The sequence below is a fragment of the Schistocerca nitens genome, chromosome 3 (genome assembly GCF_023898315.1).
Source record: "Schistocerca nitens isolate TAMUIC-IGC-003100 chromosome 3, iqSchNite1.1, whole genome shotgun sequence".
In the NCBI taxonomy this organism is placed as follows: domain Eukaryota; kingdom Metazoa; phylum Arthropoda; class Insecta; order Orthoptera; family Acrididae; genus Schistocerca; species Schistocerca nitens.
This window is the reverse complement of record NC_064616.1, coordinates 770,549,388-770,571,672: the sequence shown is the minus strand read 5'-3', so window position 1 is coordinate 770,571,672 and position 22,285 is coordinate 770,549,388. Positions and strand designations below refer to the sequence as shown.

Below are 22,285 nucleotides of genomic sequence, written 5' to 3'. Positions count from 1 at the left end.
GAACACAAGTGTTTGAGTGGTTTAAACGATTTAAAGATGGCCGCGAAGACACCAGTGATGACACTCGCACTGGCAGACCATTGTCAGCAAAAACTGATGCAAACATTGAAAAAATCGGTAAACTTGTTCGACACTTTCCTTGTCAACTCCTGTTAACTCAGACACTGCTCTGATTGCTAAACGGCGATCTTGTCGAACAAGGTACGGATCCCACACTGACGAGCAGTATTCAAGCAGTGAGCGAACAAGTGTACTGCAACCTACTTCCTTTGTTTTCGGATTGCATTTCCTTAGGATTCTTCCAATGAATTGTGCGTAGTCTGGCATCTGCTTTACCGACGATCAACTTTATATGATCATTCCATTTTAAATCACTCCTAATGCGTACTCCCAGATAATTTATGGAATTAACTGCTTCCAGTTGCTGACCTGCTATATTGTAGCTAAATGATAAGGGATCTTTCTTTCTATGTATTCGCAGCACATTACACTTGTCTACATTGAGATTCAATTGCCATTCCCTGCACCTTGCGTCAATTCGCTGCAGATCCTCCTGCATTTCAGTACTATTTTCCATTGTTACAACCTCTCGATATACCACAGCATCATCCGCAAAAAGCCTCAGTGAACTTCCGATGTCATCCACAAGGTCATTTTTTCTTTCCGGGACTCTTCTTTATCTTATTGTTATTGTGAACTTGTGTGTCTACTGTAAGAGTGTGGAGCGTGCAGGTGTGAGCATGTTGTGGTGGTGTTTGCAGAAGATGGCGAGGAGGCGACGCGTCCGCGTGCCGGAGGCGGCGGCGGCGGCTCGTCGGGGAGCGGCCACAGCCCGTACCGTCCCCACGCGCCGCAGTCGCAGCCGCAGCCTCCGCCCCCGAGCCGTACCATCTCCTTTAACGACGGTAAGTCACACCATACATTTCAGCACACCTTACAAGGCACCGCTGGCCATCAACATTCTCTCTCTCTCTCTCTATTCGTTTAGTCGGTTCCGACTCTTCGTGACCCCCGGAGACCTTCCAGGTTGGAACACATTGCTTCTGTGATGCCATCGATCCGTCTCATCCTCTGACGTCCTCTTCTTCTAGTTCCTTCAATCTTCCCCAGCATTAATGTTTTTTCCAGCGAGGCACGCCTTCGCATTGTGTGTCCAAAGTAGGTCAGCTTTTGTTTTAACATTAGACCTTTCAGGGAGAAATCTGGTTTTATTTGCTCCAATATTGATCTGTTACTTCTCTTTGCAGTCCATGGAACTCTAAGAAGTTTTCTCCAACAACACAATTCGAAGAAGTCGATTCTTCGCCATTCAGCCTTCCTAATGGTCCAGGTCTCACATCCATACATCACAACTGGAAAGACCATAACTCTCACAATACGGATCTTTGTTGCTTGTGTTATATCTCTGGACATTATAACCTTGTCAAGGATTGACATAGCCTGTCTACCGAGCAACAGGCGTATCCGGATTTCACGGCTGCAGAGATCTGGGAACCGAGATAACTGAATGTGGTCACTACCTCAATGGGTTCTCCTGCTATATCCCACGAATTGATAGGTGTAGTTGCCATAATTTTCGTTTTCTTCACATTCAGCCTAAGACCGGCTTTTTCACTTTCGTCTTTCATCTTCAGCAAGAGTGTTCTCAATTCTTCTTCACTTTCTGCCAACAGGATCGTATCATCCGCATACCTGAGGTTGTTTACATTTATTCCAGCTATTTTAATTCCTGTTTCTCCTTCATCTAGCCTCGCATTCCTCATAACATGTTCTGCATACAGACTGAATAAGTACGGTGACAGTATGCAGCCTTGCCGGACCCCTTTCTGAATCTTTATCCATTTCGTTGTTCCATATATAGTTCTCGCCGTGGCTTCTTAGTCAAGGTATAAACTCCGTATCAGATGAATGAGGTGATCTGGTACACCCATGTTTTTCAGTACGTTCCATAATTTGTTGTGATCGACGCTGTCAAAGGCTTTGGCGTAGTCAATAAAGCAGAGGTACATATCTCTCTGGAATTCTCTTGCTTTTTCCATAATCCACCGAATGTTAGCAATTTGATGTTTAGTTCCTCTTCCTTTCCTAAATTCAGTTTGTTCTTCTGGTAGCTCTCGATCTAGATATTGGCGAAGTCTATTTTGTAAGATTTTCAACATGACTTTGCTAGCATGTGAGATAGGTGCGATTGTTCGATAATCTGAGCATTGTTCCTCCTATACTGTCTACGCACAATAAGTAAAATTGAATTATTTTCTGTCGTTTAGAGTGTTGTAATGTTGATGGGTTTTCTGAACTATCCCAAGAAAACCCATCAACATTACAACACCCTAAACGACAGAAAGTAATTCAATTTTACTTATTGTGCGTAGACAGTATAGGAGGAACGACACGCCATTAAATTTGGAGTGGATTTGAGAGTATACGGGGTGCGAAATTTAGCGGACATAGGCGCTACCTGTGGCAGCAACAATGGCTGTAAACGGGCTGAGCATCGTGTCGAACTGAGCTTGGATGACAGATACATGTGTGCCATTCCTTGCTGCTGACTCTGTGCCAGAATCCAACTGTGTTGATTGGCGAGTGGTGGCGTGCCAGTCTCTCGGCAACCCGCGCCCACACGTTTTCAGTGGATGAGAGATCTGGAGAACCTGCTGACCAGTGTATGAAGGTAAGCCAGGCGTTTACAGGTAGCACACGGTCTTGCGTTATCATGTTGAAAGATAATGTCACGGACACGTCTGAGATAGGGCACCGCCACTGGTCTTAAGACATCAGAAATGTGATTCCTGTTGTCCACATTACCGGCAATGCTTATCAGAAGTACCTAGTGGCACTCCATACCATCACGCAAGGTGCTGGACCCGTATGTCGATTATGAGTTCAATCTGACGATGTTTGATCTACTCGAAGGCTTCACATGATTCCTCTATCGTGTACTGTATACAGAACCGAGATACGTCAGAAAAGACGATATGGTGCCACTGCTGTTTCCATTGTTCTCATTGGGCGAATAAATGTTGGCGCAATTCTCTCTGCTTCTCCTTCAAAGGTAGCCGCAACAAAGGTCGCCTTCCTGTCAGTTCGCGGTGCTCCAGATGTCATCGCACTGTCCGTGTGGATACTTGTCGTACACGCCCGGGTTCCCGGGTTCGATTCCCGGCGGGGTCAGGGATTTTCTCTGCCTCGTGATGGCTGGGTGTTGTGTGCTGTCCTTAGGTTAGTTAGGTTTAAGTAGTTCTAAGTTCTAGGGGACTTATGACCACAGTAGTTGAGTCCCATAGTGCTCAGAGCCATTTGAACCATTTTTTTGATACTTGTCGTACTGTAAACAAGCTGATTTTTCTGAAGCAAGATACTTGACATGGCTTTACATCCCTGCGAGTTCGAGTGAACATTATATCTGTACTCTCGAGTGCTAGTCGCAGGGGCTGTTGAGGTCCTGCATGGCTTTGTCTGTGGTTCTCCTTAACCGCTGAGTCCCACATTCACATGGCAGTCACGGGATTCCAACCAATGTGAGTCGCAAAAACATGAAACGATGAACCGCAGTCACTATAGTCAACAATCTGTCACTATCGAGATGCTATACGATTCTTACACGCGGCATAGCACCACCTTCTCATAAATAATCGACTTTCAGTGTTACTTACACTTTCCTTATACACACTGTTTCAAAGCCTTCGTGACAAATGTGTAGAGGTGACAGATCACGTGGTGGGAAACAACTTATGTTAAAGACAAAATGCTAGCTGATGGCTCTCAGCGAGGCTAGGCGTCCTTTTCCATTGGTTACGGCCTCGAGATGCTGTTGGGCGTAGGTTCTCTGCGGCAATTGCGTGCAACGTGCTTTGACCATCATCCAGTCACTTGCCCCGTGAGAATGAAAGTAGTCCCAGCAAAATTAAAGTTCCCGATTCACTTCTAAAATACACTGGTGTCCAAATTTAAAGCAACAAATGAAAATTTTGCAAGATTACGTTTATTTTATAACAAAACAGTATAAACAGGTGATACTAAAGTAGAAACAATGTAAAGAATTCAGAACGTAAACAACTGCACCATGCGTAAGTGTAGACAAAAATGTACTTCGTTTTTTCCAACTTAATGTATTTGCACATGTATTCCGACAACTGTTTAATGTGTTCATTGTGAGGTATGCAACCTGTGGCAGCAATACGTGTATGATAACGACGGGAAATGCTGTGAATTATGTCATCAATCTCGCGTTGAGGCAGTAACGCCCATTCTTCCTGCAGAGCTACTCAGTAGTCTTGGAGAGAGGTTAGTGGATGCTAACGTGATCCAGCCCATGTCCCTTCTGTATCCCAGACGTGCTCTGTGGGATTCAAACCGGGAGAGTGAGCAGGCCACACCATTCATGCAAAATCTTCTATTTCCAAGAAAACATCACGTACCCGTGCTCTATGAGGTAGAGCATTATCGTCCATCAGTATGAAGTCTGATCCAACAGCACCTCGCAACAACCGCACATGAGGTCCAAAGATCTTGTCACGATACCTGACAGCAGTTAAAACTTTCCGATTAACCCGTATAATTTCATGAAGAGGTGTTCGAGTGGTACCATTAGAAATCCTCCTCGATATTGGTCTCTATCCACAATGTTTGGATCCCAAAATCGTGTTTCATGTTCCCTCCAGATGTGACTCCATCGAGAATCACTCTCGAGACCAAATCGGGACTCATCTGTGAAAAGAACATTGGCCCATTGTTCGACCGTCCAGATAACATGTTAACGACTCCACTCTGGACATTCCCTTCTGTGAAGACGCGTCAGAGGTACACATACAGCAGGTCTCCAGCAATAAAGGCCACTCTGCCGAAGCATTAAGCCATCTGGTCACACCAGTTTGCGACTGTCCTGCTTACATTCTTCCTATGACCCTACACCGGAGAGAGTCTGGTAGGCGTCTTCTCTGTGACATACTGCACCGTCTGTGACTGTGTACACAGCGACTGTGGATGTAGGACTAACCAACAAACACTACCCCGTTTGATAGGTGCCCTAACGTCATCGTTGGCCTGGTTGACCGTTGACCGGAATGCCATCTTCCCTGCAGTTGTTGTTGTGGTCTTCAGTCCTGAGACTGGTTTGATGCAGCTCTCCATGCTACTCTATCCTGTGCAAGCTTCTTCATCTCCCAGTACCTACTGCAACCTACATCCTTCTGAATCTGCTTAGTGTATTCATCTCTTGGTCTCCCCCTACGATTTTTACCCTCCACGCTGCCCTCCAATACTAAATTGGTGATCCCTTGATGCCTCAGAACATGTCCTACCAACCGATCCCTTCTTCTGGTCAAGTTGTGCCACAAACTTCTCTTCTCCCCAATCCTATTCAGTACCTCCTCATTAGTTATGTGATCTACCCATCTAATCTTCAGCATTCTTCTGTAGCACCACATTTCAAAAGCTTCTATTCTCTTCTTGTCCAAACTATTTACCGTCCATGTTTCACTTCCATACATGGCTACACTCCATACAAATACTTTCAGAAATGACTTCCTGACACTTAAATCTATACTCGATGTTAACAAATTTCTCTTCTTCAGAAACGCTTTCCTTGCCATTGCCAGTCTACATTTTATATCCTCTCTACTTCGACCATCATCAGTTATTTTGCTCCCCAAATAGCAAAACTCCTTTACTACTTTAAGTGTCTCATTTCCTAATCTAATTCCATCAGCATCACCCGACTTAATTCGACTACATTCCATTATCCTCGTTTTGCTTTTGTTGATGTTCATCTTATATCCTCCCTTCAAGACACCATCCATTCCGTTCAACTGCTCTTCCAAGTCCTTTGCTGTCTCTGACAGAATTACAATGTCATCGGCGAACCTCAAAGTTTTTATTTCTTCTCCATGGATTTTAATACCTACTCCGAATTTTTCTTTTCTTTCCTTTACTGCTTGCTCAATATACAGATTGAATAACATCGGGGAGAGGCTACAACCCTGTCTTACTCCCTTCCCAACCACTACTTCCCTTTCATGTCCCTCGACTCTTATAACTGCCATCTGGTTTCTGTACAAATTGTAAATAGCCTGTCGCTCCCTGTATTTTACCCCTGCCACCTTTAGAATTTGAAAGAGAGTATTCCAGTCAACATTGTCAAAAGCTTTCTCTATGTCTACAAATGCTAGAAACGTAGGTTTGCCCTTCCTTAATCTTTCCTCTAAGATAAGTCGTAAGGTCAGTATTGCCTCACGTGTTCCAGTATTTCTACGGAATCCAAACTGATCTTCCCCGAGGTCGGCTTCTACTAGTTTTTCCATTCGTCTGTAAAGAATTCGTGTTAGTATTTTGCAGCTGTGGCTTATTAAACTGATTGTTCGGTAATTCTCACATCTGTCAACACCTGCTTTCTTTGGGATTGGAATTATTATATTCTTCTTGAAGTCTGAGGGTATTTCGCCTGTTTCATACATCTTGCTCACCAGATGGTAGAGTTTTGTCAGGACTGGCTCTCCCAAGGCCGTCAGTAGTTCCAATGGAATGTTGTCTACTCCGGGGGCCTTGTTTCGACTCAGGTCTTTCAGTGCTCTGTCAAACTCTTCACGCAGTATCGTATCTCCCATTTCATCTTCACCTACATCCTCTTCCATTTCCATAATATTGTCCTCAAGTACATCGCCCTTGTATAGACCCTCTATATACTCCTTCCACCTTTCTGCCTTCCCTTCTTTGCTTAGAACTGGGTTGCCATCTGAGCTCTCGATATTCATACAAGTGGTTCTCTTCTCTCCAAAGGTCTCTTTAATTTTCCTGTCGGCAGTATCTATCTTACCCCTAGTGAGACAAGCCTCTACATCCTTACATTTGTCCTCTAGTCATCCCTGCTTAGCCATTTTGCACTTCCTGTAGATCTCATTTTTGAGACGTTTGTATTCCTTTTTGCCTGCTTCATTTACTGCATTTTTATATTTTCTCCTTTCATCAATTAAATTCAATATTTCTTCTGTTACCCAAGGATTTCTACTAGCCCTCGTCTTTTTACCTACTTGATCCTCTGCTGCCTTCACTACTTCATCCCTCAAAGCTACCCATTCTTCTGCTCATATGTACATCTGTTAACAGTTTGTACGATGATATCGTGAATCAGACACAGGACGGGAGAATAGCAGTTTGTTGCTTTAATTTTGGACGCCAGTGCACATTTCCCCGCATAGACATACTCATTCTTATGGTTTTCTTGTTGAAAATCACTATCATTTTACTGGGGTAGGTAGCATGATGCACACCTGGTTAGTAGACGCTTCCAGTTCGGTGAAATCTCGTCGTCTCAGGGCCTGCGTCGTCTCACTAAAGGACGCCTGGCGTAGTCGGGATGCGTCTACGAACTTTCTGTCTGTAACAAAAGTTGTTCCCCATAACGTGACCTACCACGCCTAGGCGTTTTCGCAAAGAGTTTGAAAGGCTCCCTACACGGAAGGCTGCAGGTGTCTGGTTAATCCTACCTACGTTGTCCAGTTGCGCTGAAATTATAGTTGTCTGCATATCCAATCCTGTAGCACACTTAATGCCAATTTGACGTTTTCTGTACACCACCTTCACGGTTTTGCAATGTTAATGGCTAGCAGTGTACATACAATACTCGCTAAAATGTTTCTTCAGTATTATCACATACTCTATGACTATAGAGCAACATTTAGCTAACTGAGTCCTTCAATGGCGAAACTGTAATGCCGGAAATAATGGACAACTCACTGCGCCTTCCCCTTTCTGTCTTCCATAAATTGACAAACGAGGTATCCGGTTTCAGAAGTGTGAAGTATAAGGTGAGGTCAAAAACTTTCCGTTCGAAGGTCGTACAGTCCAGAATCGGCATGCCAGTTAGGCAAAGTCGACGCGAGCACTGAGGCAATCATCCCATCGATGGACCAAATTGAAGACATCCGTTTAATAGAACGCCGTGTCCTGCGCGTGAAGGAGTCCGTAACTGACTTCTGCAAATCCTCTTCAGACAAACCTTCAAGGCCCTTCTTAAAGGGACCGAAGGTATGACAATTGCATGGGGAAAGAGAGCGAGACTATAGTGCGGGTGCTCGAGTGCCTCCCATTTTAGTTGGCGTAACTTTTGCGTTACAGCATTTGCAATATGGGGACGTGCGTTATAATGAAGCATCAGCACTAGTTTTCATTCCACAAAGGTGGTTTTCGACAGACATGCTGCCCCATACACGTTCTTCATTCTCCGAATTCTGATGTCTAACAACGTTTGTCCTTCGGCACCCAAGAAATGAGTAACAGCACTTTGGTCCTGTTTGGACGCATTAGATAATAATGTCACCATAGCTCACGTTCCCGCATGTACCACACGCATGTCTGATAGACACGAATGCCATACTAATCCCTTACCTACCTGTAGATGCTTACGTACACGCATCGGAGTCGCATTCCGTTGCATATACTCTGTAGGAACGCCCTCAAACCAAAACTTTCTCATCGCCCCTTATGTTTAATGTTTCATGGAGCGAGTTTGTACTGCAGTTAAAATACAGGACGAGTGATCTTCAGAACTGATAATATGTGTTGACATCGCTGTTTGTAGTTGGTGAAACATAGGATGAAAAAACTTCACCACCGATTCACTAATTTTATAGCTTTTAGATAAATTACCCATTCTTCAGATTAATACCCAGTAATTGTAGACAATGGGCTAATTACCTGAAAGCCAACCCGTGTTTGCAAAAGTAATATGTAATCAGTGAAGGAATGGCGAAAAATTCTGCTTTTTCAGTAGTATACAGTTATATCTGTACTAACTTTGTTTTTTTCTTTTTTTGTGCTTGCCAAAAATTAATTTAGACAAATGAAGAGACATTTTGCTCGGAGTACTGTAGCACTACACTGCGAAATATAGTTAAAGAACCACCTTTTGAAGCCTCATAACTGTCTCCCATTTCGATGTATAAGTTTGAAATTTGTCTCAGAGGTGTGTTCAGCCTTCCTCTGTAATGGTGCAAATTCGTGGCGCCATGCGATGTTACCCTCGGGTTACATGACATTTCTAACAGCACGGTGTCGACATATATTAGAAAAAGGCCAGAACCCAGAAGTTCATGTGAGGTGTAATGTCGGTTAATTGCCGGCCGGTGTGGCCGTGCGGTTAAAGGCGCTTCAGTCTGGAACCGCGTGACCGCTACGGTCGCAGGTTCGAATCCTGCCTCGGGCATGGATGTGTGTGATGTCCTTAGGTTAGTTAGGTTTAAGTAGTTCTAAGTTCTAGGGGACTGATGACCACAGCAGTTAAGTCCCATAGTACTCAGAGCCATTTGAACCATTTTTTGTCGGTTAATTATGTCACATTGATACCAAATTTCACTAGAATTCCACCCAACGCCACCTTAAATGTGTCATACGATGAGAAGGTCGTCACACCCACTCTTACATTTCACCACTTCTTTTGACGCCTGTTCAGTGTAGGTCAGAACCGTGACGCTCTGCGTTGAATTCATGCGGTTTTCTTATGGTGGTCGAGGAAAGCATTTCGGACACACAGCCGCTCAGAATCGACATGAAAAGGCTCTAGGCTGTGGCAAAAAGGAGCAGTAGGACGACGTCCTTGATAACCTTTGATACTGTTGACATCTTCCTGACGCTTCAACCCTTCTCTAAGGACACTATGGTGTAGCAACAACGTTGGACGTGATCATAATCCTTTGGAGTATAGGGCGACCGTAATTTTTTCTCTAGGATGCAGGAAGGAACCAATAGGGATCGTTTAAAACTATTCGACGGAATTTGAGGGTGATCCGTCCTGGGGCGTGATGTTGGAGGGGTGCTTCATTGTCACATTTGAGACTAAAACGATAAAGCGTCTCTAAAAAATGTTCAAATGTGTGTGAAATCTTATGGGACTCAACTGTTAGGGTCATCAGTCCCTAAGCTTACACACTACTTAACCTAAATTATCCTAAGGACAAACACACACACCCATGCCCGAGGGAGGACTCGAACCTCCGCCGGGACCAGCCGCACAGTCCATGACTGCAGCGCCCCAAACCGCTCGGCTAATCCCGCGCGGCTAAAGTGTCTCTAAGACTCCCCAGTTCAGCAACACGCTCGGTAGCATCTGACCCCATTTATTGAGAATTCCAAAAGTATTCCTTTACAGAGAAAATCTGTAAAGTAGTACTCGACGTCGGCAGGCAGACAACTGACATTAGAGGGATGTCAAGGGATTACCTAACTGCAGGCATCTCTGGCTGATTCACAGGTTTTCTCTGTAAACCCACATTTTTTTAAATTCTCAATAAATCTGGGCAGGTGTCTGTTGTTGTTTTGGGGAAGGAGACCAGACAGCGAGGTCATCGGTCTCATCGGATCAGGGAAGGAGGGGGAAGCAAGTCGGCCGTGCCCTTTCAAAGGAACCATCCCGGCATTTGCCTGGAGTGATTTAGGGAAATCACGGAAAACCTAAATCAGGATGGCCGGACGCGGGATTGAACCGTCGTCCTCCCGAATGCGAGTCCAGTGTCTGGGCAGGTGTCCCCGAGGGTATTGCCGAGCTGGTGAGGGGGGTGGGGGAGGTTAGACGGACCCGTTTGCACATGCATTCGCGCATGTCAATACCGCACCCCTCCGTGATCACGCAACAGGAGGGCGTCAAACAAGAGCGTGTCAAACAAGAGGGCTGAAAAAGTATAAGCACCCTTTGCTGTTTCGTATCATGTCCAATTTTCGTCGAATGATTTTGAACGGTTCCTAATGGTTGCATCCTGTACACCAGAGTAAGAATTGCTGTCGTACTGCACCCCACAGGGGTGCCATCAGGTTAAAAGGGGTTACTAGCCCGCGATTCCTTAGAGCAGGGTTAAAAATTCTGGGAGGTGGCAGCAGTGTCAAAAATTGTCAAGAACGTCGTCCTGTTGCTCATCGAACTTCGAACTATTGCTTTTCGACTGTGAAATGTGTGGAAACTAACGCTTCAAGGGAAAGGGTGATTTCATTGACACCCTTTATGCAACCTCTAAGGCCTTTTCGTGTCGGTGTCGATTTTGAGCGGCGGTGTGTCCGAAATGTTTTCCTCGGCCCCCCCATAAGGAAATCGCATGATTTTAACGCTTGGCGTCGCGGTTCTTACATACATCGCAGGAGCATCAAAAGAAGGGGTGAAATGTGAGTAAGAGGAGGTGTGACGACCTTCCAATAATTTGACACGTTTAAGTTTGAATTGGGCGCAATTCTGGTAAAATCTGGTGCCAATGTGACATCATTAACCGACATTACAGCTCGCATGAACTTCTGAGCTCTGGCCTTTCTTTTCATGTTTGTCGACACCTTGCTGTTTAAAGAGCCGTCGAGCCCGAGGGTGACGTCACAGGGCCCCACGGTTTTGCGTAATCAAAGAGGAAGGTTGTAGGTACCTTTGAGCCATATTTCAAACCTATGCGTCACAGTGGGAGACAACTACGGGATTTCGAAAAAGTGGTTCTTTAATTGTTTTGCGAAGTATATTTTAGTGTGATGATTGGCTTCGTACTATTCCACATACTAGTATAAAAAAATAAAGTTGTAAATAATGAAAATTTTGCTCTATTTGAATTACCACGTGAGAAAAAGAATGTTCCTGTTATTCTGCGTCACCACCGAGATACTTTTTCGCTGTGTGGATGTCACCACATTAAAGACGCTTTAAAAAGACGGTATACTAAATAAATATAATTTGTTTTAACAGCTGTTAGAAGCTATAGCTATTAACTGCGTATGACGTTCAGATGTGGACTATCAGTTAGTTTGGCCCGAGTTCCTTTCAAGCAACTCTTATTATAACCAACATACCCCCACTGGTCCTACCGATCGAGGAAGGCCGGCCGTTGTGGCCGAGCGGTTCTAGGCGCTTCAGTCTGGAACCGCGCGACCACTACGGTCGCAGGTCCGAATCCTGCCTCGGGCATGGATGCGTGTGATGTCCTTAGGTTAGTTAGGTTTAAGTAGTTCTAAGTTCTAGGGGACTGATGACCTCAGATGTTAATTCCAGACAGTTCTGCCAGCAAACACTATTTGCTCCCCTCAATTTATTCGCAAACTCTCTGCATCTCGGATTATTCCGAACTTGGAGCATGAGGTAGTGATGGCCGTTACACGTACGTGACGTTTCATTTATGTGGTACTCGGATGACATTTGCAATATACCGATTCAGTACTGCCTACACAACGACTTTTCCATGGAATGGAGCTTGTCATTATTCTGAATGGTGTTGCACTGAAATGTATATTCACTTTACTGTAATGTAACCTTTTACTTACCTGATTGTCTTGAAGTCGATTTCGTGTTCTTGTTATTGAGGTATGATAACATACGCAGGTGTGGTTTGTAGAAGAACATTTACTGATTCTACCCTCGAATTACTAACTACAGAATGAAATAAATGGATGCACTTTTGCATGTTTGTATTTTAGCTTTTTAATCATCTGGATGACAAAATTTAACATTCATTTGTTTCCATGAGGTACCAGTTCGAACTACAGCGTCTGCTTCCTACCGCGTCACAACGTTGATGTGCCTCCATTACTCCACATCTTTCCGACGAGCGCACAGAGATAAAGTACAAACATGACATTTGAAACAAAGAGGTTTCCATTCTTTTTAAAGATTTTAGCAAAAGTTACTAGATTTAAATTTAGAGTTTTATGTTAAAACTTCAAAATTTGCTTTAAACGCGTAAGGTATATGCATGAAACAATGAATTTTAGTGGTTGTAGTTTCATACGAACAGAATATGTCTCAGGTTTGATTAGATCACTCATTAAACCTTTTCACGTTCAGGATGTGTTACGTAAGTATATCACTCAATGAACAAAATTTGTTTCTCAACAATTTTCGTACAATAATAGATCTCTGTAACATAAACACCTACTCACACCGGTCGCAGGTTCGAATCCTGCCTCGGGCATGGGTGTGTGATGTCCTTAGGTTAGTTAGGTTTAAGTAGTTCTAAGTTCTAGGGGACTTATGACCTAAGATGTTGAGTCCCACAGTGCTCAGAGCCTACTCACACTGTATACCACATCAATTACAGATGTCCATAAGCACTACGATGACGTCAGGGTCCTGCGATTCATCTTAATGTTCATGTGTTTCTGAAGAAAACTTCCCACTTAGAACGTTATACAACGTAGCTATGTTCCTCAGGAACGTATTTTTAATTATCTGATATAGCGTGATGATATGCAAAGTTTTTCAGAACTCGAAAAAGTATCGTGTGAGAATACATCCTTTTCGGGAGGACGACGGTCCAACCCCGCGTCCGGCCATCCTGATTTAGGTTTCCTGCGATTTCCCTAAATCGCTCCAGGCAAATGCTGGGATGATTCCTTTGAAAGGGCACGGCCGACTTCCTTCCCTAATCATATGAGACCGATGACCTCGCTGTCTGGTCTCCTCCTCCAAACACCCAATACATCGTTATGAGTTTCATTAGAGCACTACTCCAGAATGGCCATGTCTTTTGATTTTTAAACAACAGCCTCTGATGAGGGAAATACATTATTTTTTAGAAAAAATGTATTTCGCATTTATACAGTGCAAACCCTCTTTACAATAAACATTGCAACTGAAAGAGTTCACATAGCTTAAGACAAAAAAAAAATAATCATTAGTTCAAAAATGGTTCAAATGGCTCTGAGCACTATGGGACTTAACAGCTGTGGTCATCATTCCCCTAGAACTTAGAACTACTTAAACCTAACCAACCTAAGGACATCACACACATCCATGCCCGAGGCAGGATTCGAACCTACGACCGTAGCAGGCGCGCGGTTCCGGACTGCGCGCCTAGAACCGCGAGACCACCGCGGCCGGCAATAATCATTAGTTTCCCACAATACTATAAACGCTGAGTAATATAACAAATCTGGACAAAATACATAAACATCCAGTAATCACTGAAATAGTGTTCAAATATTTGATTCATATACAGGTTAGTCAAAAACAGGCTGAAAAGCTTGTAAGAGTGTTACAGGGAAGGTTCTGCCGACAATTAATTACTAAGAAACAAATTTGATTGTTGAGGCCGTACCGCGCGCACATTCAAACGGCCCGCCAGATACAGTCAGTCAATTGTTCTCGTAGAATAGATGACAGCGCAGGAGAATGTTCAGCCTTTGGCTGGGGCTCCATCCTTATTACCGTCCCATGTCCAATTTATGTATTGCTCTCTTATTCGGCTTTAGGAAACCAAACGATGTACACGTTTGGCGACACCGTCTCTGGCGGGCCTCTTGAATTTCGGCGGCAACGGCCTGATTCGCTAAAATCAATGCTAATAATCGGAAAAGGCACAAAATCTCGAATTTATTCTTACAAATTATTTCTCAGCACAATCTACCCTGCAACACCCTTACAAGCTTTTCAGACTGTTTCTGACCAACATGTACAGTGCTTAATGTAACGGTGGTTCACTTTCTAGTTTATTACACATATCCTAGCACTAAAAACACATCAATTAAACAAAGCTTGTTTGTTTGACACTATGGAAAGTGCGTGTTAATTGTGCCAATGGATAATAAGCAGTATTAACCTTAGATTTGTTCTCACTCTGAAACGTCCCCTCTGAAAAATTATGAATGACAGTCTGGAAGAACTCTTATGTTATTTGATTTTCAAAGAGCTGAGCAAAGCTGAACGTACTCAGACATTTCTATCTTTACTTTTCTGATAATCACTAAACTGACACACAATATTTTTGGCGCAACGCAATCTGACTTTTAATAATCCCTAGAAAAGAATGGCCCTGATTAACAATAACATATACCTTTCATGAATCACTTACCTCACAAAACTTCGTTACTCGAACTACTGCAATACAGCGCGCGCCAATACTGACAGCTAAATAAAAGATTATAATTACTGAAGGCACTAACTACAGATAGGCATAGTTAGCAAATGAAAGATTTTGATAGAGAATGTATTTACCTTAATAATGTTCAAAAGTCATCATATATTTCCTTTTTCTGACGGACACACGTCCAGATCGTCCGCTCAAAACTCTGGCATCTCTCTCCGCGCATCCACCATTGCTGGCGGCTCACCTCCAACTGCACAACACTACGCGCTATTCACATTCAACTGTCCAACACTACACAAGCGAATATTCCAACAATGAGTCCAACCAGCCACAGACTGCATACAGCGCAGTCAGCGATTTTCAATCAGAGCACTACGTGTCGTTGCCAACATAAAAACCTAAACAGCCTACTTACAACTCGAATTTAGTTACTACGTCCATCTTTTCCACTAATTACATCTTGAGAACAATATCGCAACAGTAAACCCTTTTCTGCTTCAGATTTCATTGAGTGGTTTTGAATCGTCCCTAGTGGTTCCACTCGGTACAACAGAACAAAACTTGCTGTCACACTACACTCCAAAGGGATCAAATCACATTCAGTCAGGTTGCAGCTCCCTATGTCCTTAGAGAAGGGCTGATTCGTTCAGGGTGTGTCAGTAATGTCAAAGGTTGTCAAGAACGTCGTTCTGTTGCACATCGCACTGTAAAATGCAGTTTTTAACAGTAGTGAACGCGCCAACGGAAGCGGTGGTTTCATTGTTGCCCTTTATCCCACCTGGTTCTTTCTCGAGTCGATTCTGAGCGGTGATGTGTCTGAAATGTTTTCCTCGGCCACCCATAACAAAATCGCGTGGTTTCAATTGTTTCAAAACTGGGCGTCGCGATTGTGACCTTCATCGCACAGAAGCGTCAAGATAAGGCACGAACTGGGTGTAATGGATGGGGGGGGGGGGGGAGGGGGGGAGGAGGGGCACGCAGGGGTGCGACGGTTTTCCTACCTTGTGTCGTGTGACACGTCTACGACGACGTTGGTCAGAACGTTGATGAGATTTGGTGCCAATGTGGCATCATTAACCCATCTTACACCTGACATGAACTTCTTACCTCTGTCCTTAATTTCGAATGTGTCGACACCTTGACGCGTTAATAGCCGCCGAATCCGAGGGTGAGGCCACAGGGCACCACGCTTTTGTACCGTTACAGAAGAAAGTTTTAGACACATTAGAACCAAATTTCGAACTTCTGCAGCGCAGTGAAGGAAAATGACAGGGTTTCAGAAAAGTGACCCTTTACTCTTTTGCGCAGTATACTTCATTCTCATGAGCTTTAGGACTATTATCACGATGTGCGAGCTAAACGTTCTGCAATTTCTGCCAATTTCATTTCGACCACAGTACGTAAGTACATTTCACCTAATAGCTACATCCTCAGTTCCAGCCGGCCAGGGTGGCCGAGCGGTTCTAGGCGCTACAGTGTGGAACCGGGCGACCGCTACGGTCGCAGGTTCGAATCCTGCCTCAGGCATGGATGTGTGTGATGTCTTTAGGTTAGTTAGGTTTAAGTAGTTCCTAGTTCTAGGGGACTGATGACCTCAGATGTTAAGTCCCATAGTGCTCAGAGCCATTTGAACCATTTGAACCTTAGTTCCAGTTCGTAACAAGATGCACATTGTAGTCTCAATTCCTCCTGCATTGTGTCCACGGATTAGGTGCATCATCGTGACAACACAACCACAACAGCGTGATTCTCGCAGTTTGTTCGATGTTGCACATCTTATGCATGGATCGTTCACTGTTTCCATTTTACTTCCTTTTTCACAGTTCAGTATATCTTCTTCTTGTCTTCATGCCATATTTGTGTTCAGTTTTTGACGGGATATCCACTGGGCCACGTTAATGCAAAATCTGAGGGGATGCGATGGGGAGTTTCCCTTGTAAGTATTTAGTCGAATTAACAACCTTTAGATTTGTGTGATTTATCTTGTAACCTAAATTTAGTGGACTTCTTCTAATACTCAAGCGGATGACTTCACACTTTACACTATTTAGAGTCGATTTTTTGCCAACCCTTGTCTGACTGATCTTCTATGCCTTCTCTATTGATCTCAAGCTGTTCGGAAAATTAAACTCTAATCATTATTCATTTTTCTAAAAAATGGCACTTCTTACAATAATTTCCATTGCAGTCTCTCTTCCTTAGTGTGTGTGTGGTGGGGGCAGGTGGGGGGGGGGGGGGGGTGGTGAGTGTAGGAAAATGGCTAGAGGACCGTGGAAACCTCGTGGATGAGAAGTCATCGACAGGAAAACTGAAGACGACCTATTTAAAATGCAACACTGGGAGATCACTTTGAACAGGCGACAGGTTTAATATCCACATTTCTTAGAGACATCTGGTATTGCCAGTATAAATCTGTCGCCATCCAATTAAATTGCATGTCCAAATATTCGGCTTCCTCCGGCAGCATGCCTGTAAGGAGTAACTGAATCATAGCTTCTTGTTGCTCGAGTGTTTCTGATATGATCACATTTAACATCAAAGTTGTTGGTAACAGAGTAGCATATGAGATGTTTAATATACACATTTCCTATTACTGGTACTACTAGTGTAAATCTGTCGTCATCCAAGTACATTTTATGTCCAAATATTCGACCTACTCGGGCAGCCTGTCTCTTAAGAGTCAACTGCATCAAAACTTCTCGTTGTTCAAATGGCTCTGATACCTGGTCAGAATAATAGCTCTGAAAAGAGCGATACTTCGGCGAACAACACATCGCAGTTTCCAATTCAAAGGCAACAGGTTGCTAGTATTTTCGCACGTTTCCCTGCGTTCATTTTGTCGCAGCTGGCGCAAGAGTTTTACGGTGGTTATGTTGTTCTAGACTCGTTTTATCTACTAACGAGCTTGCAATCCTACTTCACCTTTTTAACGGCGTCCTTTTTGCCAAGAGGAGGCGTTGTGTCACGAGTTTTTGTCGGCGACGTACGTTTTATCGCCATTTTTCGCGGAAACCTACGGTGCCAACCTTGGACTTGGGAATGACGTCTTTAATGCTTTGCGGCCGGCGCTCTTCGTTAGATGCAGCCCAACAAACCAGTTCGCTCTTTTCCAACAGCACTAGTGCATTCGTTACTTTGTTGCAGAGCACTTATATGTTATCACGTATTGTCTCTGTACGACAAATGAACGCTTTCCGAGTGTCGAACCTCTGAAATACTTGCATGGCAGCCCACTTGCTAGGTACGTGTATATCTGTTAACAGGCAAGTGCCAGCGAGCTAGCACAATGTTGATAAACATGTATCCACGGTCTTCTGATCGAGATATTCTGAATCTGGTTTTCGCCTCTTCAAAGTGAACGACGCCCGCTAGTCAATCTACATACATCTGTAAATTATAAGAAATATCTCCTAACTTGGCGAAAAAGACTGTATTCAATTAGAAAAAAAATGCAGGTATTGGAGAAATAGAGAACAAGTTGCTAATAAAACGACTATGACATTATCTGGACCTTAGTTGAGTAGAAATTGCCACTACATGCGATTGAATTCCATATGCTACATTATACTTCCGTTCCCAGCAATCTCCAACAATACCCAGTGATTCGCTGTATTCTTAAATACTCTGACGGAAATGTAAATTTACACCATGAAGCACCAATTCTATATTTATCAAGCAACTAAATAGAATTTTTTGATGCAGCACACATTTAACACTTTTAAAAGCACTCTTAAGGTAAAATGTACATTGGATAACAGGCTGCTAGGTGCGCTCGTTCCTGCAAGTTTCGGAAACGACTTGTTTCCGAGTTTAAGTTATTTACATAGGAAAATGTTGTGGACTGGTTTAGGAGTTCAGAAAGGAAAAAGAAATGTGTTTTAACGTCAGTCGACAGTACAGTCTTCACAGTAAGGGACGCTAGCTCAGTTTTAAAAGACTGGCAAAGGGGATCATCTACAGTGTTTTCGAAGAAGACACCGTCCTTACATTCGTCTGCAGTAATTTAGGGAAGCCGTTAAAAACCAAAACGAGATTGAATGGAAAGGGACTTTGTTAACTATGTCTTCAGTCGCAACTGTTGCACAACCTCTCACATTTGCCAATGTAACGTATCATATACTTTGTCATGAGACAAAGAAATACTCCTGTATCGGAAAAAATTGTGCACTAAATCAGCTAGTTGATTTTCAGTAATTTAATGAGCAAATAGAAGCAACTCTGCTGTTAAATTTTGTAGTATCTAAAAGACCTAGTGTGATGAAAACGGTTTGCGTTCCTTGATCCCAATTTTCGATTAACATTATCTACGGTGGAGCCAGAATTCAGACTTCATACACAACATATTGGTTATATGAACTTCGCGAAATATTCTGAAGAAGCGTTACCGAAAGTGAGTACTTTTTCGATTTTGACAAGGACAGGCCGGCCGCTGTGACCGAGCGGCTCTAGGCGCATCGGTCCGGAACCACGTTGCTGCTACGGTCGCAGGTTCGAATCCTGCCTCGGGCATGGATATGTGTGATGTCCTTAGGTTAGTTAGGTTTAAGTAGTTCTAAGTCTAGAGGACTTTAATGGAACATAGCTAAGAAACATCCCGATTAAACCAGTTTTGAAATAAAAAAAACTGTATTAAAATCGGATTTTCGTTTGATATATATACCGGGTGATCAAAAAGTCAGTATAAATTTGAAAACTTAATAAACCACGGAATAATATAGATAGAGAGGTAAAAATTGACACACATGCTTGGAATGACATGGGGTTTTATTAGAACCGAAGATAAAGAGATTCGTCATCGAAATGCGCCACTTAAACATTGTAGAGTAAAAGTGACTCAAGACGTTTAATTGTGGTAGATTATGTGATATAATATCGCGTGAAAACCGTAATATTTGCAAGTTGTAACTCTTTATGTGTGTGTTTATAAAATGAAAGATCGCGGCAGACATGGAGTTCGGCGAGGCGTTTACTCTCAATGGTGAGTAATTCTGAGCAGATACCACAGGTTAAGGGCAGTTCATTTATTGCTTCTGTCGTCACGTCATACCTTGCTTCATGTACTGGTGTACTTTATTTCATAGTGTGAGGTAGCAGTTGCATTGCTACGTTTCACTCATTAGACGCCCGTCTCTGGTGTTAAAATTTCCACTGACAGCTAGTACTACTTCATTCTGACGTTTATGTTGGTGTCATCACACACGAAGAACCAGGTAACACTTGACATGGGTGGAGAAGGAATTTCCTGTCTCCTTGCGGGAGGATACATGTTGGTATTCGCCAACAGTTATTTACGGAATTCGCGAGAATAGGAACTGGAAGACGATGATGTAATTGCAGCTCTTTGCGGCTCTAAACGCACCGTCATTTTCTCAGTTCCTACTGGCTAGCAGCCAGATTCCAATACGTGTGGATCCCGTCAGTCATGCTGAAATACACGCTGGGTCGGAGAAGAACGAATAAATGAGCCAACCGCAGCCTTATGTAGCGAATATAGCGAAAACCCGAACAAACAAAATTTCGGAGATTATTCAGGGATATTTTATGAGCATTGTGTTATAACGGACCCTTGGACCCCAGTGTATCGTTTTAGAGTAATTGCATTTCGTTTAATTCCTTACTCACATTTATCTTCGTAACTGTATTGCACTGAAAATACACTCCTGGAAATTGAAATAAGAACACCGTGAATTCATTGTCCCAGGAAGGGGAAACTTTATTGACACATTCCTGGGGTCAGATACATCACATGATCACACTGACAGAACCACAGGCACATAGACACAGGCAACAGAGCATACACAATGTCGGCACTAGTACAGTGTATATCCACCTTTCGCAGCAATGCAGGCTGCTATTCTCCCATGGAGACGATCGTAGAGATGCTGGATGTAGTCCTGTGGAACGGCTTGCCATGCCATTTCCACCTGGCGCCTCAGTTGGACCAGCGTTCGTGCCGGACGTGCAGACCGCGTGAGACGACGCTTCATCCAGTCCCAAACATGCTCAATGGGGGACAGATCCGGAGATCTTGCTGGCCAGGGTAGTTGACTTACACCTTCTAGAGCACGTTGGGTGGCACGGGATACATGCGGACGTGCATTTCCTGTTGGAACAGCAAGTTCCCTTGCCGGTCTAGGAATGGTAGAACGATGGGTTCGATGACGGTTTGGATGTACCGTGCACTATTCAGTGTCCCCTCGACGATCACCAGTGGTGTACGGCCAGTGTAGGAGATCGCTCCCCACACCATGATGCCGGGTGTTGGCCCTGTGTGCCTCGGTCGTATGCAGTCCTGATTGTGGCGCTCACCTGCACGGCGCCAAACACGCATACGACCATCATTGGCACTAAGGCAGAAGCGACTCTCATCGCTGAAGACGACACGTCTCCATTCGTCCCTCCATTCACGCCTGTCGCGACACCACTGGAGGCGGGCTGCACGATGTTGGGGCGTGAGCGGAAGACGGCCTAACGGTGTGCGGGACCGTAGCCCAGCTTCATGGAGACGGTTGCGAATGGTCCTCGCCGATACCCCAGGAGCAACAGTGTCCCTAATTTGCTGGGAAGTGGCGGTGCGGTCCCCTACGGCACTGCGTAGGAGCCTACGGTCTTGGCGTGCATCCGTGCGTCGCTGCGGTCCGGTCCCAGGTCGACGGGCACGTGCACCTTCCGCCGACCACTGGCGACAACATCGATGTACTGTGGAGACCTCACGCCCCACGTGTTGAGCAATTCGGCGGTACGTCCACCCGGCCTCCCGCATGCCCACTATACGCCCTCGCTCAAAGTCCGTCAACTGCACATACGGTTCACGTCCACGCTGTCGCGGCATGCTACCACTGTTAAAGACTGCGATGGAGCTCCGTATGCCACGGCAAACTGGCTGACACTGACAGCGGCGGTGCACAAATGCTGCGCAGCTAGCGCCATTCGACGGCCAACACCGCGGTTCCTGGTGTGTCCGCTGTGCCGTGCGTGTGATCATTGCTTGTACAGCCCTCTCGCAGTGTCCGGAGCAAGTATGGTGGGTCTGACACACCGTTGTCAATGTGTTCTTTTTTCTATTTCCAGGAGTGTATTTACACAGTAGTGCAAATACATCTCCACAACAGCGTAGATATCGACGGTATTCGCTGTGAGTATTGTTTGGAAAGACACTTGTCCCATTTACTCACGTTACTTGTTGTTGACAATAGTAATGCACACTTTACTCTTCTCTCTCAAGCTAGAAGTTAGTACTGCTCGGGTCTATGCTGCAGTAGTTTTTCCGGTCGTGTTGTGCGTTAGTAGTGATACACGGCCGAAGTGATAGGTCTACTTACGATGAGTTGGCCTGTGTACGACTCCTGTATGGATTCACTGACTGTAGTGGAAAAGCGATACGGCGCTGTGCTGAGTTTGTTATCATGGCTACTGTAACCACATCACAGTACTTTTGTAACTGTACGTAGCATTTTGTACTGCAGGTT

General features: G+C 44.3%; 1 protein-coding gene across 1 annotated transcript in view; it reads left to right on the top strand.

Annotated features, from left to right (window-relative positions):
- LOC126248771 (uncharacterized) overlaps positions 1-22,285 on the top strand; it is a 573,063-nt gene that overhangs the window by 209,753 nt on the left and 341,025 nt on the right. Inside the window, exon 2 of the mRNA XM_049950133.1 lies at positions 762-905. Coding sequence (XP_049806090.1) covers positions 762-905 — 144 coding nt within the window. The remainder of the gene's footprint in view (positions 1-761; positions 906-22,285) is intronic.